The sequence below is a fragment of the Zootoca vivipara genome, chromosome 2 (genome assembly GCF_965207765.1).
Source record: "Zootoca vivipara chromosome 2, rZooViv2.hap1.1, whole genome shotgun sequence".
In the NCBI taxonomy this organism is placed as follows: Eukaryota; Metazoa; Chordata; class Lepidosauria; order Squamata; family Lacertidae; genus Zootoca; species Zootoca vivipara.
This window is the reverse complement of record NC_142584.1, coordinates 40,628,927-40,649,253: the sequence shown is the minus strand read 5'-3', so window position 1 is coordinate 40,649,253 and position 20,327 is coordinate 40,628,927. Positions and strand designations below refer to the sequence as shown.

Genomic DNA, 20,327 nt, shown 5'->3' with positions numbered 1-20,327 from the left:
CTTAAAAAATATGTAAGCATTGTGCCTATTTATTCTTAACTGTGGGTCCCTTCTTATTTGTCCTATACAGACACTAGGAAGGCATTGTTGGTAGCTGATACCATACCATATTTCAAAAAGTAAAAACCAGGACACCCCAAAAGTTGTTGTGAGGAAATCACGGAAATTGTTGGGCTTTTTTAAAGGAACAGTTAGGGCTGGTTCCTTTGACAAAATGTTGTGTTCAGTTGCTTTTTCTTCTGGGTCTGTCCTGTAGTAGATCACTCCAGCCTTTCCAATTGTCTCTCTTCATTCTGTGGATATTATAGTTTTTATAACGCCTGAGGCAAATCTTTTGGATGAGATCACTGTCTGAGGAACTGGAACAAATTGTTGTTTCAGAGGGCTACAGTACAGATGATGGATGGGGAGACTGCGGCCCTCCAGATATTGCTGCGGAATATCCTCATGGTGCGGAAACGCAAAAGGGCAACGCAGGCAAGTAATGCTGTGCAGACCTGGCTGGTGCTCCTGTCAGTACCACTGCCAGACAGTGAGCCGGGATGAGGTGGGCTAGCCTGGTCTGCCAGGAGGGCCCACTAAGGGCCCCTTTGACCCAGGCAGGGTCCTGCCACCCCGGGTCAGCCACTGCTCGAACAACTCTTTTTCAGTAAAACCAGTTCACACGTTCAGTACCCCGCCAGGTCAGGAGGGGGATATATCCGCGCACGTGTGAACCAGCCCCGTGTGTCCACTTCTAACAGTAGTAGGCTCGCTATCAGCGCTCCGGCAGGCGGAGGGTTAACGCTCCCCCCCCCGCGGCTGAATTACTATTAACCAGCTGCCACATGGGCGGGGGCGGGGCGGGGGCCACAATAGCTGCCGGCGGCGCAGCCGAAGACACAATTGATCCGCGCAGCGCCAGCCTCTCCCCGCGAGAGTGACATCATCCCTTCCAAACCCCAACCGGCGCTGCCATTGGCTGGCCAGGTAATTGAGAGGGGCATTTCTGCTCTACCTCCCGCCCCACCCCTTTCCCCATGCCTACTTTGTGCGTCTCTGGCGCTGCTGCTGCCTCCTCCTCCCCTCCCGCCTTCCTTCGCGCCCTCCGGCCACACACACGCCCAGAGCAGGCGCCGCCGCCGCCGGCAGCAGTAGCACCGGCAGTAGCAGCAGCGACGCCCGGTCCGGCCGGCAGGATCCCCTGCACGGAGACAAAAGCCCCCAAGGCTCCTTCGCTTGCTGGAGCGGCCGAGGAACGGTTGGCTCTGCTTCCCGGCGCGCCGCGAGCGAGGTAACAGCCGTCGAGGGGGCGCCGGGAGTTCCGGCGGCGGGCGGCCCCTGGCCGGAGCTTTGGGAACTGCGCGCGGAGCGGAGAGGGTTTGGGCGGCTCGCCTCTCCCCCCACGGCTGGGCAGGGCGGGTTGCTTCTCTTCTCTTCCCCCGGTTTCCCACGTGCTGGGGATCAGCTTCTTTTGGGGGGGGGCAGGGGGCGTGTGGGGCTCCGGTGCACATGGCGCCGGCAGGTGCAAAGCGGACCCAGCGAACAGCCCTGATCTGGAGGGGCGGGGCGGGGTGTTGGCTTTTTTTGTTAGGCTGGGCAGTTTTTGAATGGATCCTCCCGGCCAAAGGGAAGACTGGGAGCTGGATCCCAGGCTCTGATCTGGGCGTGAAGCCTTCGGGGCAGAATCTGCTGTGTTAGCCCCGTCCGCTCTCCCTCTTCGACCAACTTGTCACCCTCGGAGAAGGGAGTTGCACACTGCATTTGCTGTACCCGTTGGTGGCTATTCTTCTTGTTGCACTTTCCCTGGGTGCAGTAAGTAGGGCAATTTTTCTTTTTTAAAAAAAGGCGTGATGTGAATTTTCCCCAGCAAGCTGACTGAAGCGAGCTAAGGCTGCAAGTGCATTAAAGGCGTTGGTACTGAAAAAGCGATTTTTATATTATATATAAACAAACAAACAAAAACACAAAGCCTCCATAATGTCAAGGGCCACAGGGGGAAGTAGCTCCCATCCCTAAAAGGTCTGGCATGAAACCAGGAAGGACCAATTCCTAAGATGTGCAGGCCCTTTCCTTTGTTAAGGGAGGGATTTGCAGTGGTGATGAGCTACCATCTCGTATGAACACACAGCCCCACCCTGTGCTTTGTGAGAGTGAATAGGCTTTCCCTGGTATTGCTGGGTGGATCCATTTAAAAGATAAAATGAAATTGAGGCTGCCTTTTTGCAGGAAAGGCAAACTGAACCAAATCTCTCTTAGCTGGTTATTGGAAGAGCAAATGCCTTCAACTATCTCACTGTTCATAGGGTCCCATGTAGTTGACAGTGGACAAAGGGGTTCCTTTCTCCCCCTCCTTCACAATATACATGTAAAAGAGCCTGTCTCTAAAATGGAGGAAAAAAGTTTGTATTAAGGCTTTGTACTCAACAGCAATAGCCTCCCCTCTCCTTGGATTAGCTCCTCTCTAGGAAAGAAGCAACCCTTCCAGGAAAAATCCCACAGGAAATAGAAAGTAAAAAAAAAAATGGGGGTGGGGGAATCCAGGTGAGCTAGCGGCTTTTAGATGGATGATTGAGAGATGCAGAAATGGGCTAGTCTAGAGCATGGGTAGGCAAACTAAGGCCCGGGGTCCAGATCCAAGCCAATTGCCTTCTAAATCCAGCCCGTGGATTGTCCGGGAATCAGTGTGTTTTAACATGCGTAGAATGTGTGCTTTTATTTAAAATGCATCTGTGTTATTTGTGGGGCATAGGAATTTGTTCATTTTTCATTTATTTTCCAAAATATAGTCCGGCTCCCCACAAGGTCTGAGGGACAGTGGACCGTCCCCCTGCTGAAAGTTTGCTGACCCCTGGTCTAGAGGAAAGGCAAAGCCTTTTTGGGATTGAAATGAATGAATAAAACCCTTTAGAGCAAGGGGTACCGACCATTTGCTAGTGAAAGGATGTTGCTACAGAAGTGTGCAAAGGAAGGGCAGGCATGAACACTGAAGGATAAGGAAAATCACTGGTGAAGTAAAGTTCTTCAATTATAAAATGGAAATAAGTTTTGGGGAATATGCATCAAATAAGGCGAGTTTTTAAATGGGAGAGATGTCTGCAAATCTAATCACCTACCTAACCTAACAGGAAGCAGAAGTCATGGATGATTGTGTTGGGGGGAAGATAATGGATTGGGGTAGCTAAGCAGATGTCTTTGCACACTGATGCTTCAAGATCTTTCTCCCTGGTACTTATTTTGAGTAATTAAAGCGGACCGGCAAGGTTGTAGCTGGGGGACGTAATGGCCATCTCCAAAACCAGAAGAGGAATTATAGGCTTGCTAGCAGAGCTCTTCCTCCTGGGACAATAATTGGAACAAACAACAAAACAAAGGTGAATGGGTGACTGTTGGAATGATCTAACTTTCTCGCTTTGGGGGTAGGTGTGATGAGGGTGGAGGAAGCAATGGCTGAAATGGCTGCAGCTCCCTTGCACTTCTTATGGCTTCAAGGAAAGAGCAGAGGAGGGATTGTTGAGCGTCTAATGTAGCTGGAAAGTTTGAGAATATGCAGCAGCATTCAAGGACTAGAAAAGAAGCAGGTTTTCCCATGGGCCTGCCTTGGGCTCAGATGTGGACTGAAACATGCTTTGCAGCTTTGGGTGATGCAGAATTATAAACATGCCAGGATGTTGTGGTGGGTTATAAACAACTGAACAAGATGTTTGAGACAATTGAAAGGTACTCAAGTTGGGCAGTAGAAGTGTGGGGGAAGAGTGTAAATACAATTTTGGACAGGGTGTGTGTAAGAGAGATTTCAAAGAGCTCAACTGTAGCACGAACAACACTTAGTTCTACTGGGTTTTAAAATGTCGTATTCATTAACAAAACAATATGGAAAATAAGATTTGGTAATAACTGTGGCAATAGCTGAAATTGACTGGGAAGGTTCTTTACATGAAGAGGTGTTGTGTCAAGTAAGTGTAAAAGATAGTACTATTGCAAGGGGTTGGTCCCATAAAGTTCATTCTTGTTGCATTGAACAAATGTGCTTTTTGCAAATATGGTGCTGTTTCTGCATCTGTCTCTCCCACATCAAACAGTGGGTTAAAAGTTAACCATTCTTGTCAGCGTAGGAGTGGCTAAATATCCTGAATGTTCAGTTAGGGCTTAAAAAAACCCAGCTGAATAAGCAAATATGGGTGAAGACTCTACCCCTAGCCCCCTCATTCCCTTGTGCTCTAAGAGCAGAATAGAAATGACCCTGGGAACTGCCTTCGTGATCTAATAGCTGTCAGCAGTCACTGAAGCTTTCTGCATATGGCTTCTCTAGAGTGGGCAGAAGGTAATGTGATCTGCTGGTGGACCATTGGGTGCCCTAGGATATAGGTGGAAGAGCCTCTCTAAATCAGTGGGTGACTTGAGATCTATCTATTTAAGTCGGCTCACGGGCAGCGGGCAAAGTATTCTGTGACACTTATTGCCTGGGAAGACTGTGCAGAGGCTGCCAAGGGCCAGTTAGTCTTTCACTTCCTGCACAGGGAAATACAGTGGTACCTCTACTTACCGTACGAATGGAGCTCCGTCCGCCATCTTGGATGCGGTTTAGATAGGATTTTTTCTACTTACTAATTTTTAGATAGGATTTTTTTTCTACTTACAAACTTTTTCTCCCAATGCATTCCTATGGGATTCGACTTACAAATTTTTCCAACTTACAAATGTGCATTTGGAACGCATTAAATTCGTAAGTAGAGGTACCACTGTAGAGCATTGGTAGTGTCAACTTTGGACCATGTGGCTTGGCAGCCCTCCCCTTGTCTTCTGCCCTCTCCCCTGGAGAGGAGTGCTATTATGTACAGTATTGTAGCCTCTGCAGCTACAGTTCATGACACTTCTGCTCAGGTGCAAAATTGCCACTGGCAACAAGGCTTGGAGAATAGTTGGTCCCCAATCTGCTGTGCAAACTGCATCAGGTGCACCCAAGGTTCTCATAAGGGGAGCTCTCCCAACCTGGTTCCCTCCAGTTGCTTTCGGCTTCAGCCAGCGTGCTGTACTGGCAGGGGCTGATTTGTTGGCAGAGGCTGTTCTGGTCAAATCAACCCAAGATTCAGTGCATGGCGGTTGCCTAAGGCCGTCAGCTCTTTTGTATGCTACATGCCAGTCCTGGATAATCAATGTGGATAAACCTTGCATTTTAAATAGGCTCCAAGTGTGTGTAAGAGTGAGGCATTTGGCTGAAACAAATTTGCATCTTCTGTTTTGCTGTTCACCTTGTCTCAGAGGTACCGTATTTTTCTGTCTATAAGACGACTCCATGTATAAGATGCCCCCTATTTTGAGGGATTCCAAATTATGAAAACACCCCTCAGCAGTACCCATTTTTAACCTATTTTAAGAGCCCCAATTTTAAACCTATTTTTTTGGTTTAAAAAAACCCTAGTCTTACACACAGAAAAATACGGTGCTTCAACTTTCCCTGTAGAGTTTTGAGTCTTTCCTCAGTTTAGAGGCACCGATAAGTCAGTTGGGAAGGCATAGGGAACAGAGCATGGTGAGGAGTATCAGGTTCTCCTTCTGCTGGTGGATTTGGTGTTTCTTTCTCACCACATCCCCCAACCTTGAGTGCTCTGTGGTTTTGATGGAACGCTGTGTTTTGTTTTGTTTTGCTGGGAGTGATGGAACCTGCTCTCTGGGCAGCAGTGTTCCTGATTTGTCACTTTGCTCCACAAAGGGGACTGCACAGTGGCAGAAATAGGGCCAATCTAATGAACAACACAACATTGGCCTTCTGACTCTTAAGGTGGATCCTAGCAACACAACAGTTGCTTTACTGATTTGACTTCCCAGTAAGACTCCAACATAAGGCAGCTGCCACTTTGACTTTGGCATCCCTAGAAGATTAGTTTCGTACTGCGTGGATTTTCATGCTTTTCTTTGCAGTCCACCAACATAGAATCCACCTCTCTGAAAGCTTTTAGCAACAAGCTGCAGAGAGTTTCATGTGACTAGATGGCTACATATGAATGCTTTTGTGTATATAGTCAGTGCTGGCTTTTTGCATCCAAAGCAGCTAGGTTCAGCTTGCTGAACCAACAGGATGTGAGAGTCATCTGCAATACTACACACATTCCCCACAGAGCTTCATTGGGGTGGGGTTCCACACAAAGTGTTGGTGATCCTCTTTTTCAGGTCGCACCTGGCCTAGCGGTTCAGAGAGATACGGACAGCCTGCCCAGTGTCAGTCGGTGCAAAGATGGATGACAGTGGCGCTGCTGGTGGAGACCCAGCTCCACGGCTGAATGGCGTGGCAACGGCCAATAAAGGACCCCGGGCTGCCTGTCCACCTGCAGCAAAGCAAACGCCCAACAGGAGCCCTCGGGCTCCAGTGCAGGCCCCTGGCAGGAAGCAGCCAGGAGCCCCTACAAGTCGTCCTCCTACAGTTCCTTGCAGTGCCCCCAGAATGCTCAGCAATGGAGCAGCTAGGAAGCCCCCCGTGTTGCAGACGAAGCAGCCAGTGGCCAAGGCCAGTACTGCCACCAACTTGTCTACTAAGGGGGCAGTGAAAAAGGTCGTGGGAGACAGACCCAGCGGGTCAAAGACTTCAGAAAGGATCAGTCAGGAGAAGGAGGTGCAGCAGAAACCCACAAAAGTGGAAACGCAGGTGACAGCTTCAGGTATGCCTTGCCAGCTTAATTCTTCAGTAGGGGTTATTAAAGCTGTGCTAAGTCCCTTAAGACACTGGGTGGAGTCTTTGAGGTTTGTTCCTATCCATGCATGTCTAGAGAAGGCTGTGATCTGGGCCAGGTTCTCTCAAACACAGCTTAACTCCATAGTAGCTTCCCATATACTCTCCCTCCTCAAATTGTGCCATGCGGGCCAATTTTTGGAAACAACATTGAACTATGCGGCTAACTGAAGGGTCCTTTCTCCCCGCCTAAAACCCCTTAGTAATTTGTCTAGGCCTTTCTCTAGGTTTCCGCTTGTATACCTTGCAAATATGTGCACAGGCCTGGCTGTGATAATCACTCACCATGTACTCAAATCTGGTAGAGAAATGAGGTTCCAGGAGCCTTCCCTGTTCTGCTGGCGACTTGATAGCTCTGTCATGCTTATCCAGCCAGGGTCTTCTGACAGTTTGTTCTGTGCTTTAATCAGCTGTTTACTTAAGGCAAGTATCTTCTTTGCTCTTCCTGTAGCACCGAAGGCAACTTCCACGAAAGTCAAGAGACCTGAACAGACAAAGCCCCCCAGGTATGGAACGGAGGAGCACAGGGAGCTGTGAGTCAGACCGCTGGTCCATTCAGTTCAGCATAGCCAACACTGACTGGCAGCAGCAGTTCAGAGTTGCAGGGAGGGATCTTTCCCAGCCCTGCCTGGAGATGCTGGGGATGGTACCTAGAATAATAATAATAATAATAATAATAATAATAAATAATTTATTTATACCCCACCCATCTGGCTGGCTTTCCCCAGCCACTCTGGGCGGCTTCCAACAGAAAAATAAAACACAACAATCTATTAAACATTAAAAGCCTCCCTGAACAGGGCATGTACTTTTGTCCCAGGATTAGTCCTAGGAGGCAGGCCAGGCTAAGAGGGTGACTGACCCGAGTCCAGCACTGTCCACTGGCACCACAGTGGCTCTTTGTCATCCTAGTGCAGGTGTGGGGAACTTTTGGCCCTCTGGACGTTGCTGAACTACAACTCCCATCATCCCTGACCGTTGACCATGCTCGCTGGGCCTGATGGGAGTTGTAGTTCAGCAACATTGAAGGGCCCAAAGGACTCGTGTCCTAGTGAGTAGATGCAGCCCTGCTTCCGATAGAAGGAAGTAAGAGAACAGAGGTGCAGAGGACACAAGGATGTGGGTCTGTAATGTGATGAGTGATTGGGCGGGGGGGGGGCGCTGCCAGCTTCTTGAACACCACCATAGCAACGACAAAAAACGTACACCTCCCACTTAATGATGCATCCCATAGATGACCACATGTACTGTTTTTATGGATCTGCTGTGAGTCCTACCTCTGCAGTCTCTGAATAGACTGATAGGGTGCACTTGGCAACAGTGCAGTACCTGAACCAACTCAACTGAAGTGTAGTTTCCATTCTGATTAAGGAAAATGTGGCCCACAATCGCCTTGTGTACGGCGCTTCCCCCACTGCACATTGGAGCAGGCACTTCTCTGCTAAAAGCGATGGTTACTGAAGCAGTATTTTGAACTGTGCTGGCCAAGTGCTGCAGAGGCTGCCCTGCCTAGAGTAAATGCCAGTTTTGGTGATGTGCCACACTTTACAAAAAAGGAATCTGTTTAATCATCTTCACTCTGCCACCTCTTCAGAAATGAGAGGTCCTCTTAAGGCAAATCTACAGGCAGAATTTTGCCCCATTGACTTCCTTTGGGGCAGTCTGTTGGGTGTACCAAAAAGAAAGCAGTGGGGAGAGAAATATCAGTTGTTAGAGGTAAATTTACCTACTTTTAATTTGCTTTTAGGCATTTCCTCTTTTAATCTTGGAAATGACTGGAGGCAAAGCCCGGAGATAGGTTAGCAGTCGGGGGTGGGTGGGAGTATTCTCCAGGAAGGTTCTGCATTTCCTCAGGGCTCTGATTTGCATGTTGTAAACAAGTGGAGGAATGGGAAGCACAACTAATTTTATGTTCCCTCTTTCCCCCCCCCCACTTGTTTTGAGGATCTGAAGCTGCTTCAGGCCCAAGGAGTGGCTAGAAGGGAAGAAGTGATCTGATTTTTTAAATCTATAGTTTTTATAGCTTTCTCACCAGAACACTTCTCTTCTCTTGACTGCAAGTATTTTCTCTTGACGGCTGGTATTTGTCAGGGATAACCTTGCCACTCTGGTCACAGCTAATTGCCAAAGACTTGGAAGTACTAGCATTTGTGCCAGTGCACCAGCATGCTGGCACCAATGGCCTCTGTGTTCTGAAAGCTTGAGCTACAGTCTTTCTCCCCTGCATAATCTTGTTGCTTTCTGTTTCAGAACTTGGTTGCCAGGGACCAAGAATTCAACTGCATCAGCCCTAAACAGGCCACCAGCCAATAGCACCGCAGCCAACAGCAAAGGTGTAGGGAAACCTAAGCAGGCAGCGCCAGCTGCTGGTCAAGCTGTAGAAGCGCAGCAGAAGAGCAATCCGGCTACACAAAGAGGTATATGTGAAGATACTTATGTCCTTTGTGGCTCATGGGAAGGCTGAGCCTTCCACAGCATAATGCAGAAAGGGGAAAGTTCCACTTGCTGTGGAATCTTGGATATGTATAGTTGCAAGGGGGGGACACAAGGAAATGAGCAAATCTCCACAAGAGTACACAGCATATATGCATCGTGTGAAGTGGGCTCAAGTCTATGGGCTTTTCCACACTTCCCCTTGTCCTGCTTTGTTTACCCGGGGAAAACCCCTCTAGCACTCAGTCAGTGCAAACAGCAATCAGGTTTTCTTCAGATTGCTATTTGTTCCTATTCCAAGCTAAAGAGTGGGTTTTCCCTGGGAAAGGAGTGGGGCAAGGCAGAAACTGCTCAGACCCGTGCTTTCTAGGCATGGGACAAGACCTGTGAAATGCCTTTAAGGCGTCATCACTTTTGCTGCATCAGACTAACACAGCTGCCCCTCTGGAAATCCAGACATTTATATAACACTTCTATGTGTCAAGAAACCTGCATAACATAGGCTTCCTGTTTCCAGCGGTGAGAAAAGGCTGGCTCCCATATGATCAGACCTCAGCCATGCCAGTAATTCAGGGCTGATATGGGGGTAATTAGCCGTGGCAGACTCCCCAGGGTGGGGTAGGACTGTCTCGTAGACCCGCAGATTGTCTGAGATTGTCAGCTTGCATCGAGGTGCAAGCGGCAGGACACTGGGTCCCAGAGCACGACACTGCTGGCACTCTCCAAAGCCACTCTCATAGCCGTAAATATGTTTGATAAAATAATTAGATTTGGACAATAAACAGACATAGTCTGGACCGAAGAAGACTGAAAAAAAAAACCTACAGAATGGCACAGTCCCTGGTGTTTATGCTCGGACTTAAAAGAGATTCTCATGGTATTTGGATTATGGAGGTGATCGGTACGTTCTTTTTCTTTTCTCAATACCTACAGTTGTTTTTCTATGCCAAGCCTCATTAAAAAACCTATATTTTTTTAAAAAAAGTACAGATGGACTTTTATTTATAATTAAGTATTCAATTGTGCAGCTTTGGTTAGACTTGAAAGACTTGATAAAGATAAAAGAAGAAACAAGATGGCGCTTGTTAATATGACACAGCACAGAAAAAAGAGAGTTCCTCCCTTTTTTGAGGAAAGTGGGAGATGCTTGCTGGCTGACTTTGTAGTGACTTGAGACAATAATTTGGGATAACATACAGTGCATCTGTTCGCAGAATTTCTTCATTATGAGCGAGAGAGAAGGCTAAATGGATGTCTAGCAGCCCCCCTTCTAGGGCCAAGAAGGGAGGATTGTGTGGTCTCCGAAAGCTGATCGATTGCCAAATGACATATATTTGGAATACAGTTCATTTACATTGCAATATTGCAAACAGTATGCGTAACATCAAATGGCAGGCTTGGACAACAGCCCGGATTGGAATAATTTAACAACATGGGAGTTGTTGCGTCATTAAACTCTAAACCAGTGCTGGGCAACCTTTTGAGCTTGGTGTGTCAAAATTCACCAAAAAACTGAGCATAATTCAGGTGGTGTGTCACTTCGAGAAAAAAAACACAATTTCATGATATTTATAGTTTAAATAACAAAAATGTATAATTGTAATATATAACTATTTAATAAACCAAAAACTAAATATTTAACCAAACCAAACCAAAAACCCCTTATCACAAAGTGCCCAGAGTTGTTGAGCTTTATGGGGGAGCTGCTGACCAAAGTTTGGGAGGTTTTTTGGGGGGTGCAAAAGTTGCTTTGCTTTTGGGGAGGGATGCCCCAAAGCTGCTGCGCTTTTTTTGGGGGGGGGGAAGAGAACAGAAATAAATGACGAATAATACCTTTGCTGGAACTAACACACAGCACCAACATAGTCTGCCAAAGCGCCAAAAAACCCAGCACAGAATGGGTTAAAAAATGAATGCTGTTACACCCAATCATCGTCTGCCAAAGTGCCAGAAAAAACAGCAATCTCTGGCTACCAGCAACAACGACAAAAAAGGATCCGGGTTTTAACAGCGGAGACAAGCTGTAGTGTGAGGAAGAGAGGGAGAACAAATGGGGGGGACAACAACAACAGCGTGAATGGGTTGATGGGGCGCGTGCCAGCAGTGAGGGCTCTGCGTGTCATGTCTGACACGCGTGTCATAGGTTCGCCATCACTGCTCTAAACGATAGACTTGGACAACAGCCCGGATTGGAAGATTGGAAATGAAGTCAGGAAAAGCTGTGCTGGCAAATACAGTTGGAAAAATACATATTTACAAATAAAGCTGTATTCGATGGCTGAAAGGATATATGATTTCTGACATGACTGAGAATCGCATAGCCAGGGATGGAGAACTTTAAAGCATTAAGATCGGAAATGTAGAAATATGAAAACAACAAGAAGGCAGGAACGAAGATATTGGAGATATACTTCAAGAGGTCCAGACTATGGGGAGCCCAGAATAATTAATAATTAAGAATTTGGACTGTAATTTGGTTTTCTATTTTAGTTTATTGTTTTTAATTGGATTATGATTATGGATATGTTAATTGGCTGTTTTTATTGGAAAATTAATAAAAAGGATTAAAAAAAGAAACCCACATAACATTATCTAACTTCAATCCTCTGAAGATAGGTTGGCATTTCCATGTTGCAGGCCTCTGGCTGAAAGCTGATTGCCGAAGCCCACCTAGTGAGTTCATAGCAGAAGTGAGATTTTAGGGGCTTTCTGAGAGTGAGAGCTGCCACCTTAGTTGGGGGACTATACATTCCACCAGCCTTCCTCAACCTGGTGCCCTCCAGAGGTTGTTGCACTTCAACTTCCATTGGCACTAGGCAGCACGACCAGTGATCCAGCATGGTGGGAGTTGCAGTTCAACATCAGATGGGTACCAGGTTGGGGGATCCTGCATTGCATATCTGCATTAAACTAAAGCTCATGGTGCCTTATTTCAAAGGGGGTTTGAAGTGACCCAAATTCTGGCTCCATAAGGCAAGGGATGCAGCAGTTGGAGATCCCTTTGGGGTAGGGTGTGATGCATAGCGAAGCATTCCTAGTGATAGTACTGTGGCTTTTATGTTATTTCGTATGAAACCAGTTGGCAGGTATAAAATGGGTAAATGTTTATGGCTTTGGAGCAGAATTGCAGCTGCCATGAGAACCAGACCTTTGGCTGCTTAAATCTTCCAGCATGCATTGACGGATGTTGCGAGAGGCTCGGCTTTGCCAATCGCTGCAATGGACTTAAAATATGATTTCTCATTCCAGATGCTTCCAGAGCTGTCCCGACCTCTAAGGCGAAGCCTTCAAGATCAAACCCTGCTGTGAAGATGCCGCCTGCCCCCTCCAGGCACCCCAAACTCCCAAACTCCAAATCTCAGTCCGAGCAAAACCTCGGGCAAAGGAATGCGGCCACCCCTGCGAATACCAAGCTTTCGTCGAAGAAGTTCTCAGAGTCCACTAAGCCCAGAACTCCTGCCAAGGCGGCTGGTGGGACTTCGCATCCGCCCACGCCACAAAGAGCTGCTGCCTCTGCTTCCAAGGCTTCTCCTGCAGGGGGCAGTCCAGGCAAGAAGGTCCCCAAGAAAGATGCCCTTCCGAGCCAAGAGCAGGCCCCCTCTCAAAAGAAGGTCCAGAAGGCCAAGGAAGGGCATGCCATGGTGGGCACCGGTGAAGCAGAAAGCATCTCCATAGAGGAGGCAGGGCCCATAGAACAATTAGAACCTGCAACAGAGGTAGAGACTGTTTCCTTGCTAGACTCCCAAGAGGCAGTGTCTGAGACCTGCTGGGTGGAAGCAGTGGCGACTGAGCAGTTGGAGCCAGGGGGCTTGGAAGGGGAAGACTGGGCTGGATATCCCAGCATGAAAGTGCTAACTCCAGCCGTTTTTGAGGCACCCCTGTCCTCGCTTGATCCACAAGATGTGACGGTCGCTTCCTCTCCCACCGAGATGCACCCAGTGATCCTTGTCACACCTTTGGCTTTGCCTAGTCCAGATGATGGGAAGGACTCTTCCGCTCCTACTGAGATGCACCCAGCAGTCCTTGCAGCTCCTCTGGCTTCGTCTAGCCCACAAGATGTGACGGTCTCTTCCTCTCCCACCGAGACGCATCCAGCAGTCCTCGAGGCACCTCTGGTCTCTCTGCCTCCGCAAGATGTGAACATCTTGTCTCTTCATGACGATGAGATACATGATTTGGCCGCCTCTGAGGTCCTGAACCTCCCTGGTGACGAAATACTGGGCTTGCAGGCAGCTTGCACTTACGAACCATCCCCTCCTGTTGATTCGGGGCTTGCTTCCCAAACTTCAACGCTGGAATCTTCCCAGCCTAGGCAGGCAGGCACAGACTCTGAGTACTTGGAGGAGCAAGTCTTTCCGCGCCTTGATGTTCCAGTGGCTGTTGAGCAGCCGCACTTACTGCTTGACGTGGAAGAGCCTTGTGAAGGCATAAGCCACCTCTCATCACCCGGCACCCAGGTGTCCACTGGGGAAGATGTCCCCATGCCTAGCTGTGTGGAAGGATTCCATTCTCCCGGGTCTTTGGTTCCAGATATTGGGTTGCTTGAAGAGCCCCAAACTGCCAAACCTCTGGCACAGACAGCAGAGGAACCGGAGGTGTCTGTCCTCACAGCAGAGCAGCCCTCCTCATCCAGCCAGGCAGGTCCTCCCCTGGAAACTATGGCAGAGCCTTGGGCAGCTGAACATGAAGTGATGGACGAGGTCCTAAGCCTGCCTTGTAGCCCAGAGGTGGAGTGGCAGGTGGACGGGGCCCCACTGGAGGCAGAGACAGAGAGACTGAGGAGGAGCCCGCTAGAGCTTGCAGCTGAACGTAGCGAGGCAACACAGGAAGTGGTCACTTCTCCACAGGCTGAGAGGCCACACACAGCTGCCATTTATACTGACGATGAACTCCTGGAGCCTCCACATGCAGCAGAATCTTCTGTAATCGGTGAGTTTGTTCAGGACCAGGCCCCACTCTCTCCCCAGACCCCTGAAAGCTTGCTTCCCACAGAATTTGCTGGAGAACCTTCTGTAGCCCACGGCGACCCGTTCAGTTGTTTGGGTGGACACCCCGCAATTGGAGGCCCTGTGGATAATGGTGGTGGTGATGATGATCCAATGCTCCCAGAAATGTGTGTGGATAACGTGAACCAAGAGGAGGCTCCTGCGGGGGAAGCTCCAGGCTTTCGGCCCCATCTCTCAGGGGAGCTCTCTCCGAGCGGTGTGGCTCAGGTGTTGGTGCACAAACCCCAGACCTTGCCCTTGAAGAGCCTTGAGCTGCTGCAGGAGCCTCCCGCCCAGCTCCCCGAGCTCCCAGACTTGCTGCTGAGTAGCACAGTGCTGACCACGACCCAGTCCCCAGAGAGGGGAGGCTCCTCTTCAAAGTCCAGCACTTTAAGCGGACCCGATTTGGCAGGCAAGAGCAGCAGCGAGACCAGCACTCCCGAGGAACTGCTGGACTATGACAGCAGCTCCGGGATAGAGTCCAAGTCGGAGGAGAAACTGGAGCAGACCTGCCACCAGCTCCTGAGCCCCCTGGAGGACCTGCCTGGCGAACTGGACTTGGGCATCCACATGGAGAAGGGAGATGACGAGGCAGAGACCCTGCCTGCTGACGAGGTCCTTGGCGACCCGCCCACTGAGCCCACCGTGTCCTCCGAGGAGGAAGCCGAGCTGGACACTGATCTCCTGAAGGACCCGGGCTTCTCCAAAACGGCAGTGTGCCTGTCGACTTCTTTCCCAGGCAAGCCGCCCTTGCCCCACTCCGTGGAGGAGTCTGACGAGCCGGGCTCTGGAGACGCGGGCACCGAGACCCCGGCCTCCACCAACTCTGCCGCCTCTTGCGACGTCTTTGGCGCCTTCCACCTCCACTCCACCGACAGCTGTGGGAAGAGCCCTGGCCTCTCTTCCCTCGAGAGCGAAGAGGGCAGCAAGGACCAGCTCCCCAAAGAGACCGGCAGCAAGGCCCCCGTGGATTGGGAGCAGCATTCCTTGCAGGCCTCGCCTGCTCCCCAGAAGACGACTGGAGGGCAGGGTGAAGAGTCATCCCAGCCTTTCACTGCCACTTATAGCTTGGCTGCAGGTAACGTATAGAGGAAACCTGCCTTGTCTGTGTCAAAAGTGCCAACCTGTGGTATCTCAATGTGCAATAGTACCCTGTAGGGAAGGGAGACGGCCCCTCTCCTTCCATGTGCACCTGTTCCATCTGTGTTTCTAGCCAAACAAGCATACTTTTTTTGTCTCTTTGTGTTTGATACCTCCTCCCCCCCCCCAATCTCGACAACCCCTCTTCTTCGCGGGAAACTGTGTGTATTTTAGCGTGTTTTATGAGAAGGGTAAACTTCTTAGTCTTGATATGTTGAATAAAGCATCACTTTGTCTATCTGATCTGGCCTGTCTTGTTTTTCCAGGAGATCTGTTCCCTACCATTTTGAGGTGGGGGGTGGGGGCTTGGAGAGAGTGGAGAGCCCTAACTTAGTGCAGCTGTAAGTGGCTTTGCTTCCGAGATCTCGCCAAGGACAGTCCACGTATTTTTCAAAGTTGCTCAGGTGTTAGGGACGCAATGTGGAGCCCTGTCATTGAGAGCTGCCTCTTGTGTGCTGTGTTGCTCAAGTAGCCCAGATACCTTGGTTGGTTTTGCATATGAACTGGGGCAAATCTGACTGGCATATTGGCACCAGTGAATCATGGGAATATTTTGCAGAGCTGGGTAGAGTTTCAATCCATCAAGGTCTATACACATTCCTAGTCTTGTTCAGCAACCCTTGAACCTAGTGGTTGCTTCTAGTGGCTCTGGAGCATCCCTGCTTCTTGAAGGTTATTTTTCTTGATGGGATCCCATCACTATTTGCTTCTCTCTCATGAACTAGATGAAGCCCTGCCAAAAGAAAGGCTCTGCAAAGCATTTGGTGGGGAGGAGTTATACTTATGGAAATCTTCAGACTAGTCTTGTAGGCAGCTCCCCTAAAGTGAGTCTCACCTTACCAAATATAAGAGAAATTGAAATTCGAACAGGCCTCTTCTAATGCAGCTAGCAGAGAGGAGAGCTTTCTAGAAATGGGACTGAATACCATGGAAGAGGGCAAAACCCACTCTGCTGCTCCAGAGGCCTGGACCTAGACCTAAGGCTTAAGTTGCAGGAGAAACCTGTTGATTGCAAGGACCAGTTAGGCAGCAAACCCAATTATCTAGGGGGATGGAAGTCTTTGAGCATAAGCTAGGCAGCCCTCTGCTGGAGATGTTAGCTCAGGATTTCCAGCATCAAGGGGATTCTATGGTCCATGAGACACCCCCCCCCCCAAAACAACAACAACACTACAGTCCTATGAAGTTGGCTAAGGCAGCTGATCTAGGCAAACCAGCTTTGATACAGTTGTAATCTTGGAATATGATACCTTAAACTTGAGACCTTCTGTAGGGTGGTAGGAAGAGCATAGGTTGACCTCTTTAGAAGCAATAGGTGTAGTGAAATGGAGTGTTCAAACTAATTGCCATGCTAGGGGGAGCAAAATATGTTGAAATCCTACTGGACTAGCAAGGCCACATGCCGAAAGATACAGTGAGAATGATTGGGTGTTCTGTTTTGTCAAAAGAATTGCAGAGCTGACTGGCAACTTAACTACAACTTCCTTGATGGATACCTCTTTGTTCTGCTGCTGGTCGGCTTAAGTAAAATGGTCAACCAGGACTCCAGAAAATATAGATGGTGTTGAGAAGAAATAACACTGATTTAAGAACTAGCTTAAGTTTTATAAAGCCAATGAAGTTCTTAAGAATTAATTGCCAACCTGCCCAATCTATCATCTTGAGAAACTTGGGAGTGGCTGTCTGAAAGGGACCATGAGTGAATGGGGAGTTGCTTGGGAATCCAAAAGGCAACCCTAGCCAGGTCCCCAGGCAATTCTTACAGCTGTTGTACGTCCATTAAGCTGGCCCCATATCTGGATGGGACAATACTAGCGGGAGACAAAAGTATGCGATCTGAAAAAAGGGGTTCTGCACAGCCCAGGCATTGCGGTGGTGGAGGGTTGTCAATAGATAACAGCAGCCTTTGAAGGCAGCTCTTGCCAGGCTGAGAAGCATCTCAGGTTTTCTTTTAAAGAAAGAAGTAAACTTAGGCTCTCTTCCCCTGCTCTCCTGTTGTGTTGTTGTTGTCTGTTACTTCCTCTCTTTGTTCGTCACCACCCCACGCTGAGGGCCACTCTTTCCAACCCAAGCTCCTTGCCCTGTTTGTAGGTGACAATGGGGCTGGCCTGCCCTTCCCCTGGGGACCATGTCCGTCAGAGATCCTCTCCACTATCTATGAAGTGGAAAGTGGCGCTGAGACTCCTGGCCCGGACGAAGAGGACGGGAGCCGCCATTTGCGCGCTGCGTCCCGAGACCAGGCTCTTCACCTAGGAAGCATCCAGGCCACAATGGTGCAGCAGCTGATCAGCCGGACGCTGCTCTTCTCAGCGGAGGCCCCTTCCGGGGCAGCTGGTGGGAAGGGAGCACTGAGCAGCGAAGCAGAGATTGGCAAGTGGACCGAACTGATCTCTCCTCTGGATGAATCGCGGGCCAGCATCACTTCTGTGACGAGCTTCTCCCCAGAGGACATGTCATCCCCACACGGGGACTGGACTGTGGTGGAGGTGGAGACCTTCCACTGAATTTGTTTCCTTGGAAATGGAAAGTTTCCCTTGGGGGGAATTTTGACTTGTTGTCCCCCAACACCCTTCCCCTTAGGTACGATCCAGCCGCTCCTGTAGGGGCTTCAGAATCTAGTGTTAGCTGACTGCGGGGGTGTTCCCCCTCCCCTTCTCCTGATCTCTTGGGCAGCTAATGAGAAACACTATGAGATGATTGCTCTGTTGGCTTTTACCGTAGCTTAGCCACTGTTTTTGCCACTTGACAGAAAGTGCAAATTTGCTTTTGAGCTGCTTTTAGCTCACTGGACCCACTCTACATTTTGTTTGGGTCTTCAGTGATATGGGGCAGCTTCTACACTTGTTTGAGACAGTCCTGTGCAACTTCGCCTGGTAAGTGCTGGCGGGTGGGGGGGAACACACCCTTCTGCTTTTGGTTGACATAGCAATACTTTCTCTACTTGGCTGGGGGCTGCCCCCAGCCATAGATAACCAACAGTCTGATACAGCTACTGATGTGGCCTTGGAGTTCCACATGGATTTATTGGCAATTAATGGCTACAAATGGTCCTCCACCGACATAAGGGGGGGGGAGCATCTACAAGTGAGGAGGAACTCCTGACTTTGGGCATTTCTGTACTTCTCAGGAGTGGGTCATGCCCCAAGTTTCAAAGTGTATCTGTTTGGTGAGGGGGCTTGTGCTTGTGTGTGGTTTGCCATCTAAGTGCCCATCAACTTTGTTGGTTTTTTTTTATGTAGACATCTGTACCCTGTCCAGGGGAAAGAATAATGAGAATCTGTTTGGGAATTATTCTGCTTGGGAATTGTATGGTCCAGGGTGTCTTCTTCCTGGGAGCTTGAACCCAAAGTTCAGTATAGAGAAGTGGACAAGTTTGCAGTGCCAATGCAGAGATGCAGCAGGTACCTCTTAACACCTGTGCTACCCTGTCCCAATATTGGCACAACAGTAGCAGCCTGCAGGTTTCCTATGGTGCTTTGCAGGGATAGCTGTGCCATTCCCAGGGACTTCCTTTCTTTGATGATGGACAAATGCAATGGACTCTGCTGTAACAGGTTTTAATGGCGATGTAATGCTGCATCTTTTGTTCTGGTAAAGGCCTCCTAGCATTTGCTGGTATTAAGTGGGGCAAAATTACTGCCTGTACCCCACATGCCAGTTGTGGGACATCATGTCCCATCACAGGGATTTAAAAAAATAAAATGAAAATCCTTCACCTCCGCATACTTTGGCACGTAGCACAGGACCACTTGCTAGAGAAACTCCTGAGCAGTGCAGAGGTAGAAATGCCTTTGGCGCATTACTATCCTCCATTTCTGCCTGCTACAATGGAGATGGCAGAATTTAGGATTCTCGAGTCAATTACCTTGAGAGATTAGTGCTGCTAGGAAAATGTTACATGAGATGGAGAAGCTTGTTTTCTAGGTAGGGACAAGGCGCCCATGTTGGTTAGCCCTGCCTTGCTTGTGGGCCTGAAAGTGCTCATGCATTACGTATTGCTATGGCGGAAGTAGCCCAACTCTGAAACCTATCATGTGCTTGACAATATGGTCCTTCTGTTCAATGCATTCAGAAATGGTTTTCCTCTTGGTAACCCTTGTCCATGCAGCTATATGTGCCTTGAATGCAGGATTTGGGGAGTATCTCTTACAACTTGATGGAACTGTAGCTTTTTGTAATAATATCATTGGAAATGGAGCCTTATTAACTGTAACAGGGTGTGTGCCCCCCCCCCCCCCCGAAGTTTGCATGTGTGTGACTGCTTTTGTAATGTAGCATATTGTTGGTGATAAATTATGATAGATTTTTCTTAGTTTCTTAAAATAAAGATGAACTTGAGTTTCCACTGTTGTGGCTCTGTGTTTTTTTGGGGGGGGGCAGCTTATATGATAAGGGTGTAGTATATATATATTTCCTCAAAATAGGTTTCAGTTCTAATACAATTTTGCGCTTGTGGTGACTTGCTTTCTTCATCTTCCCTAAAACTCTTTCCCTAGCAGCTTCACCATAATATTGGCTCCTAGGCTGGTTCCTTAGATGACATGCTGCAATGCATAGTTCCATGTTGGGCCTGAATCCTGTATCCAGCTCCAAATTCTACATTTGCTGTGTACAGTTAAACGACTTCCATATACTGGACAGTAGTTTGGGGTGCTGCATGATGGGTGTAACCTGCTTCAAAATTAATTAGGTACCAGTTCAGGCCTGGAGAAGAGATTTAACCATTTGAACTGCTAGCTCTACTCTTCGCCTACTCTTATGAAGCATGGGACAGGTGGCATCTTCCTTCTGTTAATGGACCGCTCTACTATTGTAACCACAACAAAATTGGTTGTTGGTAATGATGGGACGCGAGTGGCGCTGTGGGTTAAACCACATAGCCTAGGGCTTGCTGATCAGAAGGTCGTCAGTTTGAATCTCCGCGACGGGGTGAGCTCCCGTTGCTCGGTCCCTGCTCCTGCCAACCGAGCAGTTCGAAAGCATGTCACAGTGCAAGTAGATAAATAGGTACCACTCCGGCGGGAAGGTAAACGGCGTTTCTGTGTGCTGCTCTGGTTCGCCAG

The 20,327-nt window shown here is 48.9% G+C and overlaps 1 protein-coding gene across 2 annotated transcripts; it reads left to right on the top strand.

The window, feature by feature from the left end:
* Window positions 1-1,135: 1,135 nt before the first annotated feature.
* On the top strand, window positions 1,136-19,607 carry PRR36 (proline rich 36). Of its 2 annotated transcripts, XM_088661697.1 has the most exons (6): window positions 1,136-1,273; window positions 6,151-6,635; window positions 7,158-7,212; window positions 8,957-9,123; window positions 12,389-15,202; window positions 17,356-19,607. In XM_088661697.1, the coding sequence occupies exons 2-6, from the start codon at window positions 6,215-6,217 to the stop codon at window positions 17,766-17,768; spliced, it is 3,870 nt and encodes a 1,289-aa protein (XP_088517823.1). In that variant the 5' UTR covers window positions 1,136-1,273; window positions 6,151-6,214; the 3' UTR covers window positions 17,769-19,607. The 2 variants fall into 2 exon arrangements, with proteins under 2 accessions (XP_088517823.1, XP_034963870.2); XM_035107979.3 differs by lacking the exon at window positions 1,136-1,273 and having other exon boundaries at window positions 6,074-6,635.
* The last annotated feature ends 720 nt before the right edge of the window (window positions 19,608-20,327 follow it).

What these genes read in the sequence shown, in the direction of transcription:
- PRR36 (XM_088661697.1), top strand. Translation starts at nt 6,215, where the DNA reads ATGGATGACAGTGGCGCTGCTGGTGGAGACCCAGCTCCACGGCTGAAT. An exon ending in AACGCAGGTGACAGCTTCAG is followed by an intron (nt 6,636 to 7,157) that starts GTATGCCTTGCC and finishes CTCTTCCTGTAG; the next exon opens with CACCGAAGGCAACTTCCACG. An exon ending in CAATCCGGCTACACAAAGAG is followed by an intron (nt 9,124 to 12,388) that starts GTATATGTGAAG and finishes TTCTCATTCCAG; the next exon opens with ATGCTTCCAGAGCTGTCCCG.